This window comes from Neoarius graeffei, chromosome 16 (assembly GCF_027579695.1).
Source record: "Neoarius graeffei isolate fNeoGra1 chromosome 16, fNeoGra1.pri, whole genome shotgun sequence".
NCBI lineage: Eukaryota > Metazoa > Chordata > Actinopteri > Siluriformes > Ariidae > Neoarius > Neoarius graeffei.
Window position 1 is genome coordinate 8,838,484 of NC_083584.1, and position 27,832 is coordinate 8,866,315.

General features: G+C 41.6%; 2 protein-coding genes across 3 annotated transcripts in view; both read left to right on the top strand.

Moving 5' to 3' along the window:
* hdac5 (histone deacetylase 5) overlaps positions 1-3,696 on the top strand; it is a 197,677-nt gene extending 193,981 nt beyond the window's left edge. Inside the window, 2 exon segments of the mRNA XM_060942459.1 lie at positions 590-746; positions 1,054-3,696. Of these exon segments, the coding sequence (XP_060798442.1) occupies positions 590-746; positions 1,054-1,093 (197 nt within the window). The 3' untranslated portion in view covers positions 1,094-3,696.
* A 9,168-nt stretch (positions 3,697-12,864) lies between these two features.
* lsm12a (LSM12 homolog a) lies at positions 12,865-27,657 on the top strand. Of its 2 annotated transcripts, none has more exons than XM_060942460.1 (5): positions 12,865-13,018; positions 20,828-20,961; positions 21,075-21,184; positions 21,360-21,486; positions 24,940-27,657. In XM_060942460.1, the coding sequence occupies exons 1-5, from the start codon at positions 12,892-12,894 to the stop codon at positions 25,027-25,029; spliced, it is 588 nt and encodes a 195-aa protein (XP_060798443.1). In that variant the 5' UTR covers positions 12,865-12,891; the 3' UTR covers positions 25,030-27,657. The 2 variants fall into 2 exon arrangements, with proteins under 2 accessions (XP_060798443.1, XP_060798444.1); XM_060942461.1 differs by lacking the exon at positions 24,940-27,657 and adding an exon at positions 21,593-23,016.
* Positions 27,658-27,832: the final 175 nt, after the last annotated feature.

Genomic DNA, 27,832 nt, shown 5'->3' on the forward strand with positions numbered 1-27,832 from the left:
AGACACACACAGACAGAGAGAGACACAGAGAGAGAGACAGAGAGAGAGACACACACACAGAGACACAGAGAGAGAGAGACACAGAGAGAGAGAGAGACACACACAGACAGAGAGAGACACAGAGAGAGAGACCGAGAGAGAGACACACACACAGAGACACAGAGAGAGAGACAGAGAGAGAGACACACAGACAGAGAGTGACAGACAGACACGGGGGAGACAGACAGACAGAGAGAGAGAGAGAGATGTGATAGTTTTGTAAATGGCGTTTCTCTGATTGATTGTGTTTGATCAGTGACTTGTGTTTTTAGCTCCACCCACATGTCCCTGTTTGTTCCTCCTGAGAATAATGATGAAATATAAATATATTATTATACAGATTATAGATTTATTATCGCTCTGTTACTCACACCACACTTTATTACATTTTCTTTTAAATTTATTCTCTAACAGGATGCATTTATAAACGTAAAGTTTATATCCAGATTTGATGTATTTCTGTAAAGCTGCTGTGTGACAAAGACCAGCGTTAAAATCTCAATATACATAAAATACAGTTTAATTATTAACACCCCTCCCCCTCCCCCAGGTAAACACTGGTCCTCCGTACAGAGATTAGCTCCCACGGTGTCTCAGTCTCTCCAGGACGCTCAGCGGCGGGAGAAGGACGAAGCGGACACTGTGACAGCCATGGCGTCTCTCACTGTGGACACGGAGCACACGACGTCCTCCTCACAGAGCAGCGGGTACACACACACACACACACACACACACACACACACACACACACAGTAATCAGATTAATAAACGGATTATCCGTCTTGTTATCTTTTATTTTTAGACGTTGTTAAAGCTCTTAGTAGGAGTCATATCTTTAATAATTTTTAAACCACAGTTCTGGACTGTGATTGGTCAGAAAATGTTGGTTAATTTTCTAGAACAGCAGCTGAACATGTGTTATGTTTCAGCTTGTAACAATCAGAAGCAAATCTGTAGCTATAACGTAAGTGTAAATGGATAAAAGTGATGACATGCCGTCGTCGTTTGTTTCAGGGCTGCTGAGGAGCCGATGGAGGAGGAGCCCGTGCTGTAGGAGGGCAGAAACGTCCAGCACGACGCTGTGGTGTCCACACCTGCTCGACAGCGATGCTCGCCTTTGAGTCACTCGTCCTTTCCTTCCACGCAGCTCTTTGATCGGTTCCTTCACTCGTTCTCCAAGTGCTCGATGGACGTCCGCAGAACTCCGCTCCACTCCCACATGAGGAGGAGGAAGAGGAGGAGGAAGAGGACCGGGTGGGCCAGTCAACACACGTCCAGGAGCGGTCTTTTTTTTTTTTAATAACTGTTTTATTTTCTGCTCCTTTCATGGAACATGTGCAAACAGACGATGCTGGGATGTTGTCATGGCAAAGGAGCGTAAAGTGTGGGGGGGGGGGAGACTACATTTCCTGTACGAGATGCAAAAAGATTTCAACGCAGACGCTTTTTAATCCGCGTAGACACTGACGGCCTTTATGTATGATTACAAAAGCACACAGACGTGTATGAATATTACACATGTACAGGTGTATATGTGAGTGTGTGCGTTTTGTATTTGTCCGTTTGTGGAGGAGGAACCCGTGACCTTTTTCGGCATTTGAGGACGATGACGTCGGGATGTTTCTTGAAGAGTCACATTCACGCACAAACACACAAGAAGAAAGCACACTGACCGATTGACTCACTGAAAAAGGGACTCACTGAATCACTAACTCACCGACTGATTCACCAATTCACAGAATCACTGATTCCCCCACTGAATCACTTATTTCTCTGAATCACTCTGACTCACTCACTGATTCACTAACCCACTGACTGATTCACAGAATCACTGACTCCCCCACTGAATCACTTATTTCCCTGATTGATTCACTAAATCACTCTGAATCACGGACTGACTCTCGGACTGAATTAAACACACGGATGGTTTTGGTATTTATTTCACAAGGGAACGTGGGCCGACTCGGTGCCTTTTATGCTACAATTAATGTTGCACACACACACACACACACACACACACACACACACTGCATCAGACGTCCACAGTAACACACACTTCTCTGTCATGTTGACTTTGTTCACAATTTCCTCTCTGCCTTAATCTCATCAGGCGAAAGCACCGATTTTCAGCCATTTTGTTGTCAGAGTTTTCAGCTCGGACTCCTCCCCTCATTTCCTCTCCTCCTGTCAGATCAGGGGTCAAAGGTCAGACCTTAAGCCTTGCTCCATTGTGTTGCCCCGATGTGGTGTGTGATCACATCGTGACACTTCGACGACGACGACGATGATGATGATGACCAACTCGTGTTTAGTTTTTGTGTTTTTCGGTCACTTTTTCGTCTCTTGTACATAAAACAAGCTCGACTCTTTTCCTTTTTCTCACTTCAGGAAACTTCAGTTTCTGTTTGTTTTGTTTGTTTTTTTATTTTTCTTCAGAAAATTAAGTGTCTGTGGTCACTTTTATATGGAGATGTTTCTCTTTTTTATATGAAAATCTAACACACACACACACACACACACACACACACACACACAGAGAAACAGCTATCAGTGTTAATCTGCTCAGTCGATTTAAAATACTCTGTACGGATAAAACGTGTGTAATGTGCTGCGTGCAGATGCACAGTTGGTTTTTATATCTATATACAGACATATACATATATATACATATACAGATATATATATATATATATATATATAGATGTGTATATGTTATGTCGTGTCACTGCGCGATGAATGTGGCATCAGGGTTTTAAGGGCAGATATGATTTATTTTGTTTGTTTGTTCTTTCTGGGGTTTGTTTGTTTTTGTTTTTTTTTTCCTTAAACACACAACACAACATTTGCAGACTTTGTAAAAAGTTTTTATGATTAAAAATGCAGGCAATAAGGTCAAACACCACTGAGACACTACGACACTCACCCGTTCTAATCACAGAGCTTTATTTCTGCTATTATTTTTGCACCAGATGAATTTTATTTTCGTAACGGTTTGTTGTTTTGTTTTTTGTTTTGTTTACAAGTGTTTGAGTGAACTGTGTGTGATTATCGACTTTTTTTGTTTCTTTTTAATTATTATTTTTTTTTTTTTTACAGAAACGTCACATTCGGGCTGATTTCGGTAATATTCAGTCTGTTACGGCATGTTCCGGTTTTTAGTAGAAACTTCTGCCGGTAATCGTTCTTGTGGGCGGGGCTTAACCTGGCACATTTCTTTATAACACTAATAATTATAATACCTTTATAATAAATGGATAAACTCTACACTCGGAGGAAAAAAAGTTTAAATACAGAAATCGTAACAGTTTTTTTTTTAAATCCCTTTACAATTTATTAGAAAGGTTCCACATGACACTTTTTTTTTTTTAAAGAAACCCTTAAATACACGAGGAACCTTTTGTAGAACCCATTTTTTTGTTTGTGTGTTTGTTTGTTTTGTTTTTTCTAAGAGTGTACACATTGCCCGTCTGAAGTTTGGGGACAACTTTGCATTTCTTCAAAATGTTTGAGTTCTTTCCAAAAAAAGAAAAAAAAATCCTGAAGATTTCCAGATAGAAAAAGAGACAGCACTGTGGACTAACCCCAGCATTAAAGCACATAATAATAATAATAATAATAATAAAGCTAGTTAATTTAATAAAGCATTCACCTTGCCTACACCATCTCCTCAATTATTATTTTACAGATTAACATCACAGCTATGGCTCTAATGACGGAGATAGTTTTTGTGTGCCAATACTTTGTCACGTTCAAACCAATCACATTTGGCAGAAAAAATTGCGCGTGGTTCTTATTCTTACGAGACAGATGTGATCAGATCAGATCAGATTATTCAAAGTTAGAATGAACTTCACGTGACTATATCAGTAAACAGAAAAATCATCAACACGTCCGTGTGTACAAGCTGTCTTCACATTTATGAAAACGAACGTCTAAAGCAAAGTTTTTCCATCGTGAATCGCATTGCTTCATTGATCAGATGAACAGATTAGATTTTGGATTAGATTGGTCAAAACAGGGTGAGTTTCAAAGCCTCAATGAGGCACCAAGGATCATTCAAAATGGATCAAACTCTCATTTCCTGTCTTCTAAGATGCCTACAAACGTATATATGTCGCGCCATGGGATTTTTGTACCAGATGCTCTGTTTCCAGAACGTGTAGAAACAGTGTTGAAAAGCGTTTTGCACCGTTTTCGCTGGCTGATCCAGTAACTATCAATGAATAATCACCTCAATAGCGCCCCTACGGGGTACGTTCACCACAACTGACACAAGTATAGATCTTCCTTCTGCCGTAAAAATCAGCGAATAACATTTTGATTTGAAGTGAAAATGCGTCGATCATGCGAGCGCAGTTTTCGCTTGGCGAGCTCAGACATCCGGAGGGATCTTGGAGTTGAGCCGCTGCTCTTTCATATCAAAAGGAGTCAGCCGAAGTGGTTTGGGCATCTGATTAGGATGCCTCCTAGACGCCTTCCTTTGGAGGTTTTCCGGCAACTTGGAGGAGACCTCGGGGTAGACCCAGAACACACTAGAGAGATTATATATCTCATTTGGCCTGGGAGCGCCTTGGGATCTCCCAGGAAGAACTGGAAAGTGTTGCTGGGAGAGGGATGCCTGGAATAGCCTGCTGCCACCACAACCTGACTATGGATAAGCAGAAGAAAATGGATGGAAATGGATTCGCTTGGCGACGCTAATAGTTCACCACGTGTCTTCTTGACCTTCCGAGCAGCATTTTGTGCTCTGTTGCTCAACAAATCTGGGACATTCGCCAATGATCTACAATCGAGATTATCTCCTGATGGATTCACAAGGTTCTGTATCATCCTGGAAAATGGACCATTTTGGGTTGCATGCACATAATTTCATGTCTGATTTACAGTAACTTCCTTTGGTCCAGTTTTACTTTGGTTTGTATTTCCTGAGGCTTGGTAGTAACTCAAAATCCATCATCTGAGCATCTGGTATGAAAATCTGGTGGACTGACACATATATTTTGTGTCATCGTCGACGATCCCAGCATAGCAATCTGTATTAGCATCTGTGAGAACATTTATGGCTGATCAACCCGATCTTCGCAAAACATACTCAGCTGCAGACAACACACACAAAAGAGATCCGGTGGGGGTCGTAGTTCACGCTGGCGCTGCCAGTCATGGTGAGAAAGCCTCTTCACATGCGACGCTTCCCTGCGTTCCACCTCAAACACTGCATTATGCCATGGTAGCTGCTTCTCCCCATGTTTGGTGGTCAATCTTGCAAAGCTTTAGATGGCGCTTGAGATTGTCCTCATTGCGCTTTCTCTGTTCACCTTGAGTTCGTTTACCGTTACTTAGTTCAGAACAGAAGACGCACTTGGGTAGCTGATAGTTGGGCATGCGGACGAGGTAACCTGACCAGCGAAGTTGAGACTTTATTATCTTTGACTAGACACTGGTAGAATTTGCGTGAGTTAGGACATCTACATCAGGCATGTGATCTTGCTAGCGGATGTCTAAGAGTAAACGCAACTTGTGTTGGTGAAAGCGTTCCAGATCCTTGACGTGGCTGCAGTAGGTGGTCCAGGTTTCGCATCCATAGAGTAGGGAGCTGAGAACGACTGCATTATAAACCTTCAACTTGGTAGATAGTTTCAGTCCTCTCTCGCTCGCGTCAAAGACACGTTATCGAAGTCGCCTGAATGCTACACTCACTTTATTGATTCTACTAGTTGTTCGTCCTTCGGTTTCAAAGATGACCATGTCCGCTGGTCCAGGAACATGGCTTGTGCTTGACTTGGATTATAGTGAGGGAGGGCTGCGCAGGACACCAGCCTCACTCTCTTGTCCCTGACCTCCTGGTCCAGTGGCGAGGCTTGGCCAGAGTGTTAGTGTTTCCCTGTCCACAGAATTGATCACCTTGGTAAGATCAATTTCCTACAAACTGCCGCAGTTGGCGGCAACATCAATACATCCTCGATGCTCAGTATCACCCATGAACCTGTGTGGCAGCTCTGTCAAGCAACAGAAAAGATTTTTTTTTTTAAAGTTAGTTCACAGAATAGTGATTTCGGTTACAAATATATGCTTTGGGGCTGTTTTTGAGTTAGGTTTTTGAAAAGTTACCAAAGAATAAACATCATACTCTCTTATAACGCCATGACTGTAACCAAATCCATTTGTAAGCCAATGGCGTCCTGATGTCACATGTTACCGTAAACCAGTGCTTCTCAATTATTTTCTGTTACGCCCCCCAGGAAGAAGAAAACATTTCGCGCCCCTCCACTCGCCGCCGCGACTATAAATAGTATAATTTGTCTATAAAATTGTTAAGACTTATAACAATGGTGTTAGGTGTACTTATAAATACACCTCTGCATAACATTGTATCCTTATTAACATTAAAGAAAAGAAAAAAGAAATATAGATCAACTTACAACAAAGAATAACTTCGTTTTTTAGTCTGTAACAGAAAAGATTTAAAGTCCATCAAAGTGCTTGCAATTTGCAAAATTAAAAAAAAAACTTATTTAAACTATAAACATTTTTTAACCAACTAATTCGGTCCTTTTCAAATAGTGGGGCGCGCCCCATTTGATACTGAAAAATAAAATTAAATAAAATCAATAAATAATAAATTCAAATTGATCAGCAACATTAATTCAGGATCACAATATATAAAACTAAATAAAATCAATGTGTGTTCACTGCTCTGTACTGTGTGTACGCAAAACACCCTACCCCATAGCGCTAATACGCCCCGCGCACACCCTGACAATGAGAGCGCCACTGCCACCTACTGTAGTGGATGTGCAATTACACTTTATTCTAGTACGGCAAAAGCATGTTCCCCGGGGTCACACGCCCCCCCCAGGGGCGTGCCCCACTATGCCACAAACGCTGTCCTAAAATGTCGTTCCAAACAAACGTCCATCGAAGATGCCTTCAGTTGAGGGTCCTGCCTTATGAGACACCTGTGTGTTACAGCAGCAGCGCAAAAGGCAGCAGCAACCTTCTGTTTCGAATTCGACTGTTTAAAGAGTATTTCAGGCGTATACATTGGGACACATCGGTACCAAGAATGACTAGACTTGTTGGTTGTGGAGGCGTCCCTGTCCACACCGAGTTCAACTTTTTCACTCGAGTACACGTCCCCCCCCCCAGTCTGTGTGTCTCTCTCTCTCTCTGTCTTCTCTGTCGTGCTCTCTCTCTCTCTGTCTGTCTCTCCCTGTCTGTCCTCTCTCTCCATATAATCGTTGCATCAGTTCAGTCTTTGCCTTTTAAATCATTGCGTTGATCCAAGCTATTGAATCTTCACATCCTTAGTGTATACAATACACTATATAATTAAAAATATGTGCACCCCTGCCCATCACACCCATATGAGCTTCTTCGTCAAAAGTTTGAAGCATGCAATTTTATAGAATGTCTCTGCTGCTTTAACGTTACAATTTCCCTTCAGCGGAACTAACAGGTCCAAACTTGTTCCAGCATGACGATGCTCCTGTGCACAAAACGAGATCCATGAAGACATGGTGTGTTCAGGTTGGAGTGGAAGAACTCGTGTGTCCTGCACAGAGCCCTGATCAAACTCAGCTCAACCCCACTGAACACCTTTGGGATGAACTGTAACTGTAACTGGAGCCTCCTCAACCTCAACATCCCAACATCAGCGCCTGATCTCACGAACACTCTTGTAGCTGAACTGAATGATCAGAAATCCCCACAGATCCAGTGGAACTCCTTCCAGGAGAGTGGAGGAGATTATTATAACAGGAAAGGGGAATAAATCTGGAATGGGATGTTCAACAAGGACAAAAGGTCATGGTGGTCAGGGGTGCACATACTTTTAGTCATGTAGCGTATATATGTATTAACATTTTTGGTAAAATTTCAATAAACGCGAAGTAAGATAGAGGTCTAAGTGAAGTGAGAAGTGTTGATCTGGATCACTCAGATTAGTCACTTGTTGCATTTACGATACTCCCAGGGAGAGTCAAATAAAAACTGGATCACTGTTTCTGTTCATTGGAATGAGGTGTCTGCAGAAACAGCGAGTGAGAACAATGGACCAGTAGTACACTCCACTCCACTCCACTCCACTCTACAGATTGATTGTACCATTTCATTCATTTCTCTCACTCTTTTAAGGTTTTCACTCGACTCACCTTGATAACACTGTCTGATATCAACCATAAATCAGATTCCAGCTTGTGCTAAATTTTTAGTCTCGCTTTTAAATACGGCACTCGTTAAGAGTCACATTACGAACGGAGAGCCGCCTATGAAAACGTATTTAAATATAAAGATTTAGAGATTTGTTGGAAGACATGATTCATTTTGTTTCCTTATTTGTTTAATTAATTAAAAAAACAATCAAGAAGCAAAAAAAGTAAAACTCAACACGATGCTCCCACCACCATGCTTCACTGTGAAGTCACTATATTTTTAGGATTGAGCTCAGGATCAGACATTTTCTCTTTTGTAAAAATCTCAACCTGGTTCATGATTAACAAACTATACTTGTTGAAAGGCGAGTTGTCCCCTTTTCATGGGTTGTATATAAATATAAATATATAAAATGTTAATAAATCTTTTCAAATTTTTTGGGGTTGGGGAAAGAAAACATGAGTTGATTCCAGCGTTCGCCTTCAGTCTGATGTGGCTCGTCTTGTATAATTTTCTTGTCTTAAAAAACAACTACTACTACTACGCAACTTCCTTCTTTCTTGACTCTCTCCGCTTTATTTATTTGGAGTCAGAAATGAAGGGTTGCTGTTTTTTGGAAATTGAGACGTTTCGTTTAAAACGTCGGTTGTAAATCTGAGATTTTTTTTTTTTTGACAGCTTTACAGTGTGTGTAAACTAAACAAATCAAAGCTGGACATTTCACTTCTGTCAAAAAAATCTCCATTTTTGTTTTTTGTTTGTTTTTATTTCGGTGGTCGTGATTTTATTTTTACTTCGTTTTCAGAGCACACGTGCCTACAATCACACGCAGACACACTCGCGTGCTACCGCGTGGGACAGGTTTTAAAAAAATAAATAAAAAATACAAGCGTGGTGAGGAAGGTCAGCCGGTCATGTGACACTTCGTCATAGCCGTACTTTATGTATTCATATATGTGGAAACAGGCAGTACTGTGACCATGTCTCGTCGCCGTTTGTGCGTCGCTTTGCGTCTCAACCCTGTTTAAAAAAATAATAAAACGTTGTTGGTTGTACGTCAGATGGGCAGCCATTTTGGATGTGGGCGTGGCCCTATTTGGTCTGCACTATTTGTTTGGGGGTTTTTGTTAGAGCAATAGGCAGATGGAATTTTCTTTAAAAGAAATGAAAACTAAATAAAATGGCAGGTGGACACTGGGAGAACTGTTGTGTATCAGCGTTCGCACTATTTTGCAATTCAGTAAATTTGTATATTTATTGATATTTCACGTTATGTGTATATGTAGTGCTCTAATGATCGCTGAGGTTTATTGTAAATTTTTTCTTAATTTTTTTTTTTTAAAGTGAGACATCGCGTCCTTTCCATCGTTCTGGTATTTCGTCACCTGTCGCCACTCTTATGTACGTGATTGATTGAAGGTGTCTTTTTAAAATCTTTTTTTTTTATTTTAATTCTCTCTCTCTGTCTGTCTCTTCTGGTCATATTGATATGCAGAAGTTAAAAATTGTATCAAAGCACATTCCTTGATTTTCTTGTGATTTTTTTTTTCCTTGATGCTTTCATGTTGCGACAATACCAAGGTGTGTATAATACGAAGTTCGAACTGCTACACACACACACACACACACACACACACACACTCGTGTATATAGAGTGCATATATGTGTACACATGTGCAATACACGCTATTTGAGCAATCTATTACTGTGATTATAATTCATTAAAATTGCTGTCTCTTTCAGCTCCTTTGCTTCTGTCTTTGACTCGTCCAACATGGCAAATAATTCAGTTTTCCAAATACTGCGTTACTGCTAATAACACGTCTGGAATAACATCACAGTTTCTACCAATGCCCTACAGTCTCCTTATGAACTAAGACTTTATATTTGAGCTCAAACTTCAAAGCAGGGTCATGATCCGAGTGTCCAACTACATTCTAGAAACTTCCAATAAACAAAAAAAAAATCTTCCTGAACATGACTTTGAGTTAAAATCATGTGATGACCCGAGTTTCTATCAAGTTTCTAAAACCTTCTCATAAACGCAAATATTCTGGCACTCTACTTTGTACTGAAAAAAAAAAATCCAAAACTCCACTTCTAGAACCTTCTTCTTAACTAAAACTGTACATTGAACTCGTACTTCAAAGCAGTGTGATGGTTCTAGGTTCTACCAAGTCTCTAGAACCTTCTTATCAGTTAAAATTTAAAAGCAGCATGACAATCCGAGAATCTACCAAGTTTCTCGGAACTTCTTATGACTAAAATTGTACTTTAAACTAAAACTTCAAAGCAGCATGATGACCCTAGGTTCTACCAAGGTTCTAGAACGGCACGGTGATGTAGTGGTTAGCACAGTCGCCTCACAGCAAGAAGGTTCCGGGTTCGAACCCAGTGGCCGGCGAGGGCCTTACTGTGTGGAGTTTGCATGTTCTCCGGGTGCTCCGGTTTCCCCCACAATCCAAAGACATGCAGTTAGGTTGACGTAGGGCGGCCTTGGGCTGAGGTACCCTTGAGCAAGTTACCCGACCCCTGACTGCTCCCTGGGCGCTCTGGTGTGGCTGCCCACTGCTCTGAGTGTGCGCGTGTGTTCACTGCTTCAGATGGGTTAAATGCAGAGGATGAATTTCACTGTGCTTGAAGTGTGCATGTGATGAATAAAGGTTTCTTCTTCTTAAAAAGTTTCAGAACTCTAAAATAAAACCTCAAAGCAGCATGATGGCACGCAGTTCAAAGAAGGTTCTAAAACCTTCTTATGAAATAAAAAGTTCCAGAACTCTACGTTAAACTGAGACTTCAGTGCAACATAACTCAAAGTTCTACCAAACTTATTGAATTTTCTTATGAAATAAAAAGTTCCTGGACTCTAAACCTAAACTTCAAAACCACACAATGTCCCTAGGTCCTACCAAGGTTCTACAACCTTCTTATGAACTAAAACTCTACTTTGAGCTGAGACTTAAATAAAGCTTGACGATGATAAGTTCTATCAAGGTTCTAGAACTTTCTTAAGAACTAAAATTTCAAAGCAGCATGACAACCCTAGGTTCTACCAAGGTTCTGGAACCTCATGAAATAAAAAGTTTCAGAACTCTACTTTAAACTCAAACTTCAAAGCAGCCAGAGCGCAGGTTCTACCAAGGTTCTAGAATGTTCTTATGAAATAAAAAGTTCTTAGACTCTAAACTTCAAAGCAGCACAATGACCCTAAGTTCTACCAAGGTTCTAGAATCTTCTTATGAACTAAAATTGTACTTTGAGCTGAGATCTAAACGAAGCCTGATGACACTAGTTTCTACCAAGGTTCTAGAACCTTCTTATGAAATAAAAAATTCCAGAATTCGACTTTAAGCTCAAACTTCAAAGCAGCATGATGACTCTAGGTTCAACCAAGGTTCTAGAATGTTCTTATGAAATAAAATGTTTCTGGACTCTAAACTAAAACTTCAAAGCAGCATGATGACCCTAGGTTCTACCAAGGTTCTAGAACCTTCTAAGGAGCAAAAAGGTTCCATAATTACTCAAAATATACTATGAAAGCAACCCAAGAGCTTCTTAAGACAAAGAAATGGAATGTTCTTCAACGTTCTGAGTCAATCAACCCAACTGAGCTGCTTTTCACTTACTGAAGACGGCTCCAGTAAAGGCCTGGCAAAGCATCTCAGGTTAGATTAGATTTGAACAGAACAGAACTGTATTGGGCGGCGCGATGGTGTAGTGGTTAGCGCTGTCACCTCACAGCAAGAAGGTCCTGGGTTTGAGCCCCGGGGCCGGCGAGGGCCTTTCTGTGCGGAGTTTGCATGTTCTCCCCGTGTCCGCGTGGGTTTCCTCCGGGTGCTCCGGTTTCCCCCACAGTCCAAAGACATGCAGGTTAGGTTAACTGGTGACTCTAAATTGACCGTAGGTGTGAGTGTGAATGGTTGTCTGTGTCTATGTGTCAGCCCTGTGATGACCTGGCGACTTGTCCAGGGTGTACCCTGCCTTTCACCCGTAGTCAGCTGGGATAGGATCCAGCTCGCCTGCGACCCTGTAGAACAGGATAAAGCGGCTAGAGATAATGAGATGAGATGAGAACTGTATTGATCCCTTTGGGAGGGTTCCCTCAGGGAAATTAAAAAAGGAGACTCAGCATTTTGTGAAGTCCATGGGTTCCAGACTTCAGCTGGTCATCGACTGCAAAGGATTTTCATCCAAGTATTAATAAAAATGATTATAATTATTTTAATTTGTCCGATTACTTTTGAGCCTGTGAAAATGGAGGGGTTGTATAAAAATGGCTGTAATTCCTGAATGGTTAGTTTGTCAGTTTTGTTAAACCCCTTGAAAAATAAATACCTCCGGGCATGACGATGTAGAAAAATAATCAACTCTCAATCATCACACCAAGCCCAGAGTTGATTATTTTCCTGTAACAGCATGACATTCGCCTGCTGTTTGATACATTAAATTTTTGGACTTCATCTTTCCATGATATCAGAATTGGTATTAAATCATATTCAGTAAATACCCTGCTCTCTAAACATTATTATTATTATTATTATTATTATACCCATCCGTCCCCTCTCTCTCTCTCTCTCTCTCTCTCTCTGTAGCCCCGCCCCGCGCTCTCTCTGATTGGCTGCCGTGTCGTCACTACGCACAATTACGTAAGCACGTAGACGTCCTGTCCTGCGCTCTGGCTGCTTTGGTTTGGCGGAGAAGATGGCGGCTCCGGGACCGGGGGAGTATTTCAGCATCGGGAGTCATGTCGCCTGCCTCACCTGCCTGGGACAGCGCTTACAGGGAGAGGTCGTCGCTTTCGATTATCAGACCAAAATGCTGACTTTGAGTATCCTTTACTTGTTAAAAAATATATACATAAGTAAAATAAATCCCGGATGTAGTCGTCCCAAGGCTAGTTATGCTATACTACGCTAGCTAAGCTAAGCTAAGCTAACAAACTGTTACTGTCTCAGGGAATGGAATCCGCTCGCGCGGAACTGAGTCTGTAATCAGCGTTTATTTTTAAAATAAACATTTTAAAGTATTATTTTAGGTATTTAATACAAATGTTGAGGGTTAAAGTGGCGGTTCTGGTGTAACCTTTTAGCCATTTCCCCACTAACACACCCCTTTAAAAGTATAAAAATGGAGTTAAACTGTGTCCTAGCTGATCAATAAAATCAGTCGTTCAAAAAAAAAAAAAAACCCACAGGATCCGATCCGGATTTTCCCCCTAATCCTATGGGTTTTTTTTTTTAAATTTTATATTTTCTAAGGATTTACAAACATTTACACACCACGTCTTGGGGTCATGAGGTCATGGGGTCAAAATGTGTGCAGTGTGTTTAAAAAAAAACGTGGAGGAATTCAGTAATCTCCACGTGACACCCACGTGACTCAACGTGACCACGTGACACCTTGACTGGCACTGCATCCAGGTGTGTGTGTGTTTCTCTCTATAAAGGAAATCTTCACTCTGTGATGTTTGTGCTGTGGACTTGTGTGTAAATGTGTTCAGTGGTGTATTTTTGTGTTTCCTGAGACAGTTTACTGTGGTGTGTGTTCCGTGATGTCACAAGGTGACGTCATTACTGGTGGTTTGTTTTAATCTTTGTGTTTCGGTCTGTTTGCTTCTTGTGCTGTTACAGTTCTTGGAGCTGAATTCTCGGTGCGTGATGCAACATAAAAGTAACTCCGTGTGATTAAACTTAAAGGGGTACCAAATATAATATATACAGTTGCTGATGTGACAAAGTAACGTATTCTTAAGTGTTCTATCAAATTTATATACTAGAAAACAACAAAATATCTTGGTAATTGTAAATATAATAGTCGGTACGCTAAACGGCACAAGAATCGCCATTTTTAAAAGACCGTGACGTCAGCCCTACCCACTGCACTAGGGGTGGGTATTGCCAAGGACCTCACGATACGATACGCATCACGATACTTGAGTCACGATACAATACTGCGATATATTGCGATATTCTACATAGTTCACTGAAAAATGTAAACGCATTATGCATCTTAAAATCCGAGTTGTATGTACATCAGATGATAGTGCTAATTCATGGGAAAAACTGAGTCAAAAAATGTAATTCAAATTATCCATGCCATTTTATTGTAACTATACAAGCGCAAGTTACAACATATTTGCAGGAACAACACACTGTCTGGAACACACTGAAAAGTGCAGTGGGCATCTTAGTCTCCCTGAGCACAATCATGAAACAAAGTGCAGTGTGGGTCAGTGTCCACACACTGAAACCTCAGTGAATCATGTTTCTTCTGAACTTTGAGTAAATACTCAAAATAAAATGCAGTGTCTCACACACACTAAAATTGAAAATGCAAAATAAAGTGCAGCTTCTTGCCTTTGGCCTTAAATGACCAAATTAAGTTCACAGTTACAGTAAGTCACACATCACTGAAGTAGACGGGAGGACTTTGGCGCTGTCCAGTGTAGTTTGCTTCGGGTCGGGTTTCGGTGGCTCCGGCTGAGCTAATATGTCGGGGTGGTGTCGTGCTAAGTAAGTTCGCAAGTTTGTTGTGTTACCTGAATATCTAATTGGAGCGAAACAGGTTTTGCAAAGTGACTACTCTTTTGTCCAGCTCACTTTTTTTTTTTCTCCTTTCCTTTGGAATCCAAAGTGCCTCCAAACATCTGCCTTAAAGTTCGGCAGCGTCTCTAGGTTTACGTTAACAGCCATGCTTGCTTGCTTTTTTTTTTTTTCTCACTGCAACCACCGGGAAAAAAAGAGAAGACGAAGAGTGCCTTGCAGTAAGGTAGCGGCACAGGGACACCTTGCGGAGCGGAGGTGCGGAAGTCGTACTGGATTTACAACCCGTCTGAAACATGATTTATTATTTGAAAAAATATCGATATTGAATCGGAAGACAAAGTATTGCGATATATCGTCGTATCGATAATTTTGCCCACCCCTACACTGCACTAGGAGAGAAGCGTGTAATTATGGCGTCGGGCGCATCAAGTGAAACCGGCAGCTCTGTCGAATCATACAAAGAGATCCCGCAAGACACACTGCAAGCAGGCTATGGCTTAGAAGGGTACCAGTTTGTGTAGCCGATCACTTAAGGCCAATTTATGCTGACAGCCCAGTCCTCGCAGATAGCGTTGCAGACAGTGTCTGCGTAGCCCCCCACCACCTTCGCAGACGCTCTGCGCGCACCTCCCAAAAATTGTGACCACCGCAGAAGCCTCGCAGACAGCATCGCAGACAAGAGGGCTCTGATTGGTCCACTCTACATCCGCTGTACACGCACTTCCGCTTCCCTACTTTCCCGGTTTGGTTTGTTTTCACGACCGCCATTTTTAAAAACACGAGCGAAGATGGAGCAGCACGAAGAGCGGTTGATCGAGGAAGTGAGGAAGTACGGACATCTATACGACTCCAGTTCTAGTCATTATATAAAAAAAAAAGTTCTAGTCATTATAAGTAACCGGAGGATAAACACTCCACTAACCACACCCACCAACTATTCCTAGCGACTTCGCGCCCCCTTGCGTTGTGGCGGTGAATAACATCGCGCACGCCTATTACTCCCCGCTCAACGATAAATTACAACTGTCTGCGAAAAACTATCTGCGAAAGCCTTGTCGCAAGAGCATGCAGAGGCCTTTACAATTCATCCTACTTTCCGATTCACACGTGCTATTCCCAACCTCAATGAGCCAACACAACTGGGCACATACATACGTCATGAGTGTTACGCAGAGAAAATGAACGTGCATTCTGATTGGATAGAATTAATATCATGGTGGGCTGTTCAAACTGCGGAAATAGTTTGCTCGAGCTACTTTCAAAACACTATAACTTTCCAACCTTAGAACAAAAAACTTTTGTAAGTCTTGAATAAGGTTCGTTAATGTGTGTTTTATTGTTATATTTACTCTATATATTGCCCTCTGTTCCCCTTTAATCATGTTGGAAGATAATTAATAATCCAGGGGTTCACAAACTTTTTGCTCAAACAGCCCTGAATTTTCTGGGACCTCCAAAGCCTCGAGCCCCAAACTTTCAGAAAAAAATCCAGCTTTACAATTTTGGATGAGTGTAACAATTACACCGCACTCGTAACAACTGGGAAGTCTGACTTTTCCTACTTGGGCACTTCTACTCCCTGGATTGGAACGTTCGTCCCAAATCGGCAGTCTGAATCCAGAAACGGAGGCATGTGAACGCGTTGTGTTGTCTCTTCACATCAGAACATCATCTTTTCTCCAAGCTGTCTATAAAAGCTAGAATTGAAGAGTTTTGGTTATGTTTTTAAAGTGGATGTGATAAATTGCTGTGCAAAAAAACCCCAGTTTGTTCAAACTATCCTGCAGAAATCACCGGTGATTCCAAATTTTAACCCGAAACCCAAAGTGCAGTTTATAAAATTTAATCACGCCGTTATTTCTTCTGATTTTCACTACAAGCGCCGCCATGTCGGAGTGACCTAAACAGAATCACAACTAGGACAAGATGATGCTCTTGAGAAACTTTCTAAGTAGGTATTACGACTTGGAGCACTTCATGCTGATCTTTCCAACTGGGATGGTTAATTTCCAACTTGGTCATGAACACGGAGTAAAAACCAAAGGAATGTTCCCTCCACTGGTTTCACCGTCTAGTGAGGAGTGTGAGCTTGGATTTCTTGACCCGGCTGTTTAGAAACTGTGTTTTTGCTGTGGTGCCCAGATTCTAGCGATCGATCAAGGACTAAAACTCAGTTACTACAACTTAAAACTTTGAGCTGTTGTCGTGATTGTTGTCATGGGCTGCATCTCAAATGGAAAAACTCTAATCTTACGTTCAGAACGTATTTACTAATGTAGAAAAACCTTAGGACTGTTCGCGCACGACTGTCGCACTCCTCACTCGCTGGTGAAACCAGTGCAGGGAATATTCCTTTGGTTTTTATGCTGCGTTCGTGACCAAGTGGGAAACGAAACTTCCCAGTAGGAAAGGTCAGCATGAAGTGCTCTTTAAGTTGTAATTCCTACTTGGAAAGTTTCTCGAGAACGTTGTCTTTTCCTGAATTTGAAGGAGAGGTTTGGAGAATTTTATTCTGATTTCCTGTTAGTGCTCAGTAACGCTCTAGAGTCAAGCGTCAGTGTGTGATTTGAGACGCAGCACTAGTTTCTTTAATGAAGGTTGATGGATGGAGAAATTTGTTCTTTTTTATTGTTGGAACAAAACAAAAACAGCTGTATTGCACTCTGTTTAACTGTGACTCCATTGAATGCGCTTCCCAAAAAAATAAAATCCCTTTTCATAGTGAGAGCGAGAGGAAGTTAGTAAAATAAATGAAGAAAACAATTAAGGCTACGTTCACACTGCAGGCTGAAGTGACTCAAATCCGATCTTTTCGCCCATATGTGACCTGTATCCGATCTTTTATTGACAATATGAACGACACAGATCCGATTTTTTTCAAATCCGACCCAGGCCGTTTGGATATGTGGTCCTAATTCCGATTCTTATCCGCTCTTTTCATATGCGACTTCAGTCTGAACCGCCAGGTCGCATTCATCCGACTTACACGTCATCAACAAGCCACAAACGTCACTATTCTGCGCTGAAGTAGGCGGCGGGTGTCTCAAAAAAAGTTACAACAACATGGCGCATGACATCAATGCGAGGGACGCTTCGGGCTGTGAAGGTTCTGAATCTTCTCAATGGAAGGACGCAGAGGTTAGGGAGCTGATTTCCATTTGGGGGGATGCAGCTATTCAAGCTAGATCGGATGGGTCATACCGCAACCGGGCGGTTTTACTTCCGTAAACACTGGCCATGCTCACTGCGTGTGACGTCGTCGTATCCTGCAACGCGCATGCGGAACACTTTTAGGTCGCTTTTCGTTCATACTGAGGATCACATACAAGTCACATATATTTGTTAATGTGAACGACCTCACAAAAAAATCGGATTTCACAAAAAAATCGGAATTGAGCATTAAGCCTTGCAGTGTGAACGTAGCGTAAAAGGAGATGGTGAGTTTAGTTTGTGATCCCATGAGTAAGTTTAAGTGAACCCTGGAATAAATGCTACTTCGTCAAAGGTAATGAAATGGATCCTCTGATTCCACTTAAACCAACAGAAAACTGAGGGTTTTTTTTTATTACTTCTTATCGTTTTTCACTTGTGTATTTTTCTGCAGGTGTGGCCAGATGCGAATCGCCGATGCTGCGAACGGGACTGGTAATTTGTGGCCGGTTTGTTGTTTATCAGCATAGAAATACAAGCACAAATTTTATCAGCAAGAAGTTTTAAATCTGCCAATTTTATAAAATTCATTTTGGCCATGACAACATTTACTCACAAGTTTCATAAAAGTCTGACTGTATTGGTGGGTTTAAGGTTGGCAGAAATATCAGGAGTGTGCTCGTTCACTCAAAGAACTTGAAACATTTTGAACAGCGATGTCCTGGATGTGTTCTCCTGAGCCAAACCGTGAACATCACAGGTTATACAGCATGTTGTTGTTGTTCTACTGCAGTGCAGAGTGAGGAACTTCAGCGCTTCTCTGTTCACAGATGAACACTTGGAGGAAAAATTAGTTCATGATGAATTATTATAAAGGTGATGATGGAGAAGTTTTTCAGGAGTCTGGATATGAGCCTGGGAATGAAATAGTCAGTGATTGAGTAATGGGATACATGTCTGGATTTTCTAGAACCGATTTTTATTTGTTGTACGTGAACGAGAGCTCTGAGGAGAGAGGATGTTGGGCGTCTCGAGAGGAATGAAAGAGCTGTGCTGCGGTGGATGTGTGGTGTAAAGCCCGAGGATGGGGTCAGCTCCAGCAGTCTTCGTTTGAGGCCTGGTCTCCTGGATCTGTTCGCTGACCTCAGGGGTAGGCGGCTGCGGTGGTTTGGCCACGTGCGGCATAGTTCCACCACGACTGCAAGAATCACGGCCCACCAAATGGAAGGCGTGATAAAAAGGGGCGGGCCCCGCAAGACCTGGAAAGAGCTAGTAGCACAGGACTTCAGGGAGTGGGGCCTCACTGCTCAGGATGCGCTGGAGCAAAAGTATTGGAGAAGGATGCTACAGTCGTTGGATGGTACACGTTGTGTAAGATGTTGAAACGGATAGTGGGTGGACCAGACCTCCAGAACACATGACATTTCTGCAGCTCCTTTGGCTCAGTTTAGAAGATCGTGGCTACTTTATTTAAAATAAAATAAAAAATGACGTTGGTGTAAGTCGGGATTGAATCATGTTCTCACTGCAGAGGAACCCCAAGTTTGCTTAGAACCGGACGGAGATCACGTCCCTGATTGGTGGTTTTAGTCCGCGTTGGAAATTTATATCTGGGACGTGGCGATACGGTGGAAAAGATCATATCACAATTTTACAAAGTTTCCATGATACATGATGGACAGGGCTGTGGGTTTTTTTTTTTCCTCCCCTCTTGATGCAGCTGATAAATATTTTCTGCTTCATGTCATGTTTGTGTTTAAATTCTAAATTAGTTGTTAATAATAAGCACATTTATTATTTATACCATAAATTTATTGTCCCAAATAAATTTGAAACGGCTTGCTCAGTATGGATTTTTTTTTATACTTTTAAGCTTTTTTTTTTTTACTGTTAAAATTTACTGCTTTGTGTTAGCCTGGAAAGCCAGACTAACCGTATCCGTAGACATTTCCGACGGGTGTGGGAGGAACAACCCACTGTCTTTCAAACTGTCTCTGTGCGTATAGGCCAACGCTCTGACCAATCAGCGCAACAGTGACTGTGACGTAGTCAGAGCGACAGAAAGCAGTGGGGGAGGCCTTGAAATAAATAATTTTTCAAAATGCGTATTAATTAATAAACAGGTTCTAGATATTAAGAAGTTTGGAGATAATGACCACAAGTTTGGAGTCTGTACCACATACTTAACATACACTCTTATTTTTTTCAAGTGTTTTTCAAGGGTTTGCTTAAACTGTTTTTGAGAGTTTTTATTTAGTGGTGTTTGGTGAAATAATTTCCCTTAAATTTAAAATAACGGGAAAATAAGAAACAATCAAAAAGTAATGTTTCAAAGCTGTTTATTAATTCTTCGTACTGCACAAACTAGCCCCATCCTTTTGGCTACGAGCGGAGCCAGCTGGTAGATCAGACTTTTGCCATAGCCGGTCGGCAAAACAGCGAAAACGTCCTTCTTGAAAAGGAATGAGCGGAGAGCCTCTTCCTGCTCATGTTTCAACCAAAACTCCAAGTCTAATTCTTCTAAAACTGATTCCAAAGCGGAGTCAAACGCGCGCTGTTCACTAGCCATAGCCATCTTTCCTGCTGTGCTTTCTCCAGCGTCACGCAGCCTTGTCGTCACTCCTGCAAAAGCCCACCCAAAGAATCCAAGCAAAACCTTGCGTTGTGATTGGCGGGCACGATTTGATGCCCGGGGTGTTTTGTTGATATGGTGCGAGGCTAGACCCACTCGTAGGCAAAAATATTTTTGGCCGCTAGGCGGGTGGGTCTAGTTTACTAGGCTAGCTTTGTGTATCTGATGCTGTTTTTATTTCTTCTATTGTAAATCCGTTCTCTCATAAATCAAAATAAATCCCAGCGATGCGTGTTAGTTCTGTGCTTGTTGTTTATTCGCCTTCTGTCCGCGCTCTGTTGGTTTTCCTTGACCGCTCATTTTTCCCCAGAATGCCCCTCCTCCAGCGGGAAGTCCCACCTTAATGACGTCATCCTGGTTAATTTAGCCTACGTGTCCAAAGTGGACACCATCAACGAGCGCAGCGGGACTCCGCCCCCTTTAGCGTCTCTCAATTTCAGTAAGGTAAGGACTCGCGGCTCGTTCGCTCAGAACATTAACAGGTGTTCACCGCGGAGTCGAGCATGCAGGTGAAGTGAAGATCTGATCTCCTCTCGTCTCTTCTTCTTCTCCTCCAGCTCGCCAGTAGAGCCCGGGCGGAAAAAGAAGACAAGCTGTCACAGGCGTACGCGATCAGCGCCGGCGTGTCGGTGGAGGGCCAGCAGCTGTTCCAGACCATTCATAAAACGTGAGTGCTGTTTATATTCGCACCACACTTCTTCTTTTTTTTTTTTTTTTCTTCACGGAGAAAACGTGGCCCAGATCTGGGATGCTATTCCTTCAGGATCCGAGTGTGAACGAGATGAAGTGAAGCGAAATGCTGTGTTTTTATTGATTCATGATTTCTCTCGCAAATTCTGCAGCATCAAAGACTGTAAGTGGCAGGAGAAGAACATCGTGGTGATGGACGATGTCGTCATCACACCGCCGTACCGAGCGGACAACTGCAGAGGCAAAGAGGGCAGTGCGTTAGGACACGTACGCAAGATCGTAAGTTCTGCTTCGAACACGTATGGCAAAAAAAATTAATCAAAATGGTGGTGTAATAATAATAATATGTAAATATTGTGATGGATTCTTTTCTATTCTTTTCTAGAACCTTCTTATGAAATTGAATGGTTCCAGAACTCTACTTTAAATTAAAACCTCAAAGCAGCATGATGACCCACCCTAGGTTCTACCAAGGTTCTAGAATGTTCTTAAGAAATAAAAAGTTCCAGAACTTTTATTTTAAACTAAAACCTCAAAGTAGCATGACAACTCTAGGTTCTACCAAGGTTCTAGAATGTTTTTATTAAATAAAAAGTTCCTGGACTCTCAATTAAAACTTCAAAACAGCCCGATGACCCGAGGTTCTACCAAGGTTCTAGAACCTCCTTCTGAACCAGAACTGTACTTTGAGCTCAAACTTAAAAGCAGCCTTATGACCCAAAGTTCTAGAGCCTACTTACGAAATAAAAATTTCCAGAACTCTAAAACCTCAAAGCAGCATGTTGACCTACCCGAGGGTCTACCAAGGTTCTAGAATGTTCTTAAGAAATAAGTTCCTGGACTCTCAACTAAAACTTCAAAAGAGCCCGATGACCCTAGGTTTTACCCATGTTCTAGAACCTTCTTCTGAACTGAAACTGCATTTTGAGCTGAAACTTAAATATGCAGCCTGATGAGCTGAGGTTCTACCAAGGTTCCAGACCCTTGTAATGAAATGAAAAGTTCCAGAACTTTTATTTTAAACTAAAATCTCAAGGCAGCATGCCAACCGTAGGTTCTGCCAAGGTTCTAGAACCTTCTTATGAGCAAAAAGGTTCTGTAAAGACTCAGAATATACTGTGAAAGCAACCTGAGAGCTGAACTCTTCACATCCTCACGAGAAATAATCGTTTGTACCTTACATCAGGATGTTTTCTTGATCAATCGAAAGAACCATTTATTGAAAACAGAACACATTTTAAAACTTTTTTTTTTTTCTGTTTTTAAAATTTGGTTAATTCTGGAAACTGTAGAGATACAGACATTCAGAACTTTTTTTAAGTTGGGAATGTGTTGGGTTTTATAATTCTGACTGCAAAACAAAAAAAACCCAGCTGAACATGAGCTGAGTGATTTGTATGAGGTGTGAAGTCCAGATTTAAACGCTGAGTGTGTGGCGTTTCCTCTCAGAGTTAGCGTTAGCACGAAATGCTGTTGTAGCGAAGCAGAGAACCCGTGAACAGATACCTACAGCATCCAACAGTCCTGTCGTTTATTCAGAGACACGAGCATCCCGGAGGAGTCCTGCATTATTGACTCTGTACATTTCCAGACAAAAAAAAATCATAATAATAAAGGCTACTGAGTGTCCAGAAGAACTGTACAGGTTCTAAAATAACTAAAGCAGGTGATGTGGTGGGGTTGGTTTTTGTTTTTTTGCTTGTTTTACACAAAATACTGACTTTCCTTTATTGTTGTTTACTGCTGGGTCTAGGATTTTATTTTACTTATTTTTAAATGTAGAAATGTTTCTTTGCTTTCATTTTTTTTTAATTTGTCTAATTTAATAAAATTTCAGACTCGGTACGAAAAGTTATAGAATCTTTTTTTTTTTTTAAGTAATAGATATTGCAATATTTCAAAATCTGTTGTGGGATAATTGATCGCAATGTTATATCGTATTGTCTAACCCTAGTGTGATGTTTAAATTTTTTTTTTTTTAAATCAAATTATCGGAGTGTGTGCCATCTCTGTGTTTTAAATATCGTTTAAAAAGATTTCAGAAACCAAATATTTTCTTACCATCTACTGATCAGCCATTTCATCTGCTTTCCAGTTTCTTAACATTTATTTACAACCCCGATTCCAAAAAAGTTGGGACAAAGTACAAATTGTAAATAAAAACGGAATGCAATGATGTGGAAGTTTCAAAATTCCGTATTTTATTCAGAACAGAACATAGATGACATATCAAATGTTTAAACTGAGAAAATGTATCATTTAAAGAGAAAAATTAGGTGATTTTTAAATTTCATGACAACAACACATCTCAAAAAAGTTGGGACAAGGCCATGTTTCCCACTGTGAGACATCCCCTTTTCTCTTTACAACAGTCTGTAAACGTCTGGGGACTGAGGAGACAAGTTGCTCAAGTTTAGGGATAGGAATGTTAACCCATTCTTGTCTAATGTAGGATTCTAGTTGCTCAACTCTCTTAGGTCTTTTTTGTCGTATCTTCCGTTTTATGATGCGCCAAATGTTTTCTATGGGTGAAAGATCTGGACTGCAGGCTGGCCAGTTCAGTACCCGGACCCTTCTTCTACGCAGCCATGATGCTGTAATTGATGCAGTATGTGGTTTGGCATTGTCATGTTGGAAAATGCAAGGTCTTCCCTGAAAGAGACGTCGTCTGGATGGGAGCATATGTTGCTCTAGAACCTGGATATACCTTTCAGCATTGATGGTGTCTTTCCAGATGTGTATGCTGCCCATGCCACACGCACTAATGCAACCCCATACCATCAGAGATGCAGGCTTCTGAACTGAGCGCTGATAACAACTCGGGTCGTCCTTCTCCTCTTTAGTCCGAATGACACGGCGTCCCTGATTTCCATAAAGAACTTCAAATTTTGATTCGTCTGACCACAGAACAGTTTTCCATTTTGCCCTAGTCCATTTTAAATGAGCCTTGGCCCAGAGAAGACGTCTGCGCTTCTGGATCATGTTTAGATACGGCGTCTTCTTTGAACTATAGAGTTTTAGCTGGCAACGGTGGATGGTACGGTGAATTGTGTTCACAGATAATGTTCTCTGGAAATATTCCTGAGCCCATTTTGTGATTTCCAATACAGAAGCATGCCTGTATGTGGTGCAGTGCCACCACGGGCACCCAGTATGGTTTTCCGGCCTTGACCCTTACGCACAGATTCTTCCAGATTCTCTGAATCTTTTGATGATCTTATGCACTGTAGATGATGATATGTTCAAACTCTTTGCAATTTTACACTGTCGAACTCCTTTCTGGTATTGCTCCACTATTTGTCGGCGCAGAATTAGGGGGATTGGTGATCCTCTTCCCATCTTTACTTCTGAGAGCCGCTGCCACTCCAAGATGCTCTTTTTATACCCAGTCATGTTAATGGCCTATTGCCAATTGACCTAATGAGTTGCAATTTGGTCCTCCAGCTGTTCCTTTTTTGTACCTTTAACTTTTCCAGCCTCTTATTGCCCCTGTCCCAACTTTTTTGAGATGTGTTGCTGTCATGAAATTTCAAATGAGCCAATATTTGGCATGAAATTTCAAAATGTCTCACTTTCGACATTTGATATGTTGTCTATGTTCTATTGTGAATACAATATCAGTTTTTGAGATTTGTAAATTATTGCATTCCGTTTTTATTTACAATTTGTACTTTGTCCCAACTTTTTTGGAATCGGGGTTGTAAAATTGTGTGTGTGTGTGTGTGTGTGCAGGTGGAGAAACACTTCCGTGACCTGGACCAGAAGTCTGTGCAGCGCTCACAACCACAGCAAACACAGAAGGACTCGGTGTTGTCGGCGTGAGCACCGGCCTCAGCACTCGATGTGTTTTGTTTGTTTTGGGGTTTTATTTTGTAATCTGCCTTGAGGCCGAGGTCAAGGCCGAGGTAACCGCCTCCTACGTCCCCGCCGGCACAAGCGTTCGACACGGAGAACTAAAAAACAAAAAAACGGCCAAATCGACAGAATAACAAATAATTTTCAAAAATATTTAAAGTAACCATGGAATGTCCTTTTTTTTTTTTTTCCCTCAGCACCCCCCCCCCCCCCCCCCCCCCCCGAAATAAATGCCCTCCTCTTTAACATATTTGCCAAGAAGAATGAACATCAGGTGAACATGTTCAGAACATTGTTTTATGTCCTTTTTTTTTTTTTTTAATTTAAGAGTGGATGGAAATGATGCGTGCATTCACACTGCAGTGATGTTGAGTGTGTTGGTTTTATTCTTCTCTCCCCTCCACCCTTCTCTAATTAATTTTGCATGGAAATGAGGGGGAAAAAAATCCAATGCAGCGTAGCTCATGCTAGCTGAGAGCTGTCGATCCATCAAGGGAGTTCTGGCGACGCCTCATGAGGTTGGACGTGGTCGAGTCGAGGCGGAGCTTTGTGGCAACGAATACGGAGTCACGCATGCAATTTATTCGTACGCTTTCACGTTCATTTTGGAAGTTAGATAGATCTACTGAGTGGCCATGGCAACCAGTGGCACAGTGAAACCATGGCGACCAGCACTCCACTAAAGATGGCACCTAGTGATCAACGTAGTGACGATAAACAGACAAACATTTAGATACTTTGTGAAGGTAAAGGAAGGGAGTTGCTTTGCTGCAGTGTGAATGTACCACCTGATCATGGTGTCCAATCAGAGCCGACTTTCTGAAACGCATCGTCGTAAAGGAAATCTCCCCTGAGACACGCTTGTATTGAAATGTGTGACGCGTTTGGGGAATCTGGTGCTACTCTGTTGGTTTGTTGCTGTATTATTGTTGTTGTTCCTGTGAGAAGTTAGCGGTTGTGTGTCGCTCTGTCGTCACAGAGGGACGTTGTTATAGCCAGCGAGTTTAATAGGAACAAAGACCTCGAACGGAAGGTCGGATTTTGCTCTGAGCTCCGATGTTCTTATTAACGAGAAATCCCGTATAGAAGTTTTGGAGATGTTGGCGCAAACGCTAGACTTGAACGCAAAGCTGGCGTACGATGGAATGGAGACTCGGCTAGTTAGCGCTGTACGAGATGACGAGCGCGATGGAGTTGGTGGGGTTATTAGCATGGAAGTTGAAGCTTTGGAAGATGACTTGTTTTGAGGAGATGAGGGAGCTGGATAGATTAAAAGATTAAAGCGCCGCCGCGTCTCTCTTTTAGGTAGAGATGATTCGAGGGTTAAATCCAGTTACACCCTTATCAGGCAGCCGAACGGCATTGACGGTGAAAGTAGACAATCACATCCATGAAAGGAGTTTGAACTAAAAACCCAGATTATAATTATAAAGTTTAATATCACCTTTTTATTTTGTTTTTTGTTTGTTTTTTGACAAACTCCGCCCTGATCCACAGACAGACATCGTACTCTATTCCACGTTCCCTGTATGGGATCTGAGCCGATCGGACAGAACGTTCAAAGTTTATCCTCAAACCAACCAATCAGGAACACAGGGTACATGGTATAGGTGTGTTAGGAGTTTGTGGGCGTGTCCACACCATGTTCGTCTTCGTTTTTTAATATCAGGTGCTGGACATGAATCCTTTTCATCTTTTAAAAAAAAAAAAAGATGCTCTAAAGGCTTGTAACTTGACAGAGGATTTCTGTCCGTGTGTTTGGCTGCTTATACTTTGAAACGAAGGAGTAAAACTTTTCACGGAGTTTACATTGTCTGAAAACTCCAAGCTGGCAGTGGATATGGCTGCTTCCATCGTGATGAGAACTCGTAGTATTATTATTATTATTTCTTCTTTTTAAACACCTCATTGTGAAGCGAAGAGCGTCTCTTCACTCCTGTACAGCAGAAAGCCTCAGCAATGAATTTTAACAAGTGTTCATGCAAGACTCGTACATTTCTCTCTTTTATTTTTTTATTCCCCTCCCCCCCCAACATGTTCAGACACAGGAAGGTTTATTGGTGTGGATTTTTTTTTTTTTTTTTTTGCAGTTACGCTTTCACCTCTCGAGACTGTGAACTGGAATTCTTTGTAACCTCTTTTGAAAAAGACAAATGTGACCTTGTGAATACCTCTTGCCTAATAACAGGACCTCATTTCCCCCCATCATTCCATGACTTTTCTTCCACATCTGGCGAGAAGGCTTTTTTTTTTTTTTTTTCCCCCCTTCGCAGCAAACATAAGCGGTACTGATCTCAGAACAAGATTCCAAAAAAACCCCAAAATACATATGAGCTGTGATGCCATGTTTCAGACTGAGGAAGGAAGGAAGGTACTCGTGGTCCTGTGGCTCGCAGCATCGTGACACAACTGCGGTCTGATACGGAGATTCCAGCTGCGGCGCCAGACTGAAACGGTTGTCTGCGTTAGCGGTTCACGTCCAGCTCTAACGAGCGCTAAAGAACCCACCGTCGCTTGGAACTTTTTTTTTTTTCCCCATTTTTGATTTTCAAATACATGACATGGAAGTGACTAATTAAAAAAAGTCAAACAGAACAGTCTCGTCTTGGATCTTTTGTCATGTCTTTTGAATTTTGAGGTATGGATCAGTTTTGAAACGGGTCACAGATTGACCATTTCCTGTTTCTCTGAGGTTGGACAGGTGTAAAATCTCTTCATACCACAGCGCTGTTGGATTCTGATCAGTCAGAAGGTGTTGATTAATTCTCTA

Coding starts and splice junctions, on each gene's coding strand:
- lsm12a (XM_060942460.1), top strand. CDS start 12,892: ATGGCGGCTCCGGGACCGGGGGAGTATTTCAGCATCGGGAGTCATGTC. Junction 20,962..21,074: donor CGTCTCTCAATTTCAGTAAG/GTAAGGACTCGC, acceptor CTTCTCCTCCAG/CTCGCCAGTAGAGCCCGGGC. Junction 21,185..21,359: donor TTCCAGACCATTCATAAAAC/GTGAGTGCTGTT, acceptor CAAATTCTGCAG/CATCAAAGACTGTAAGTGGC.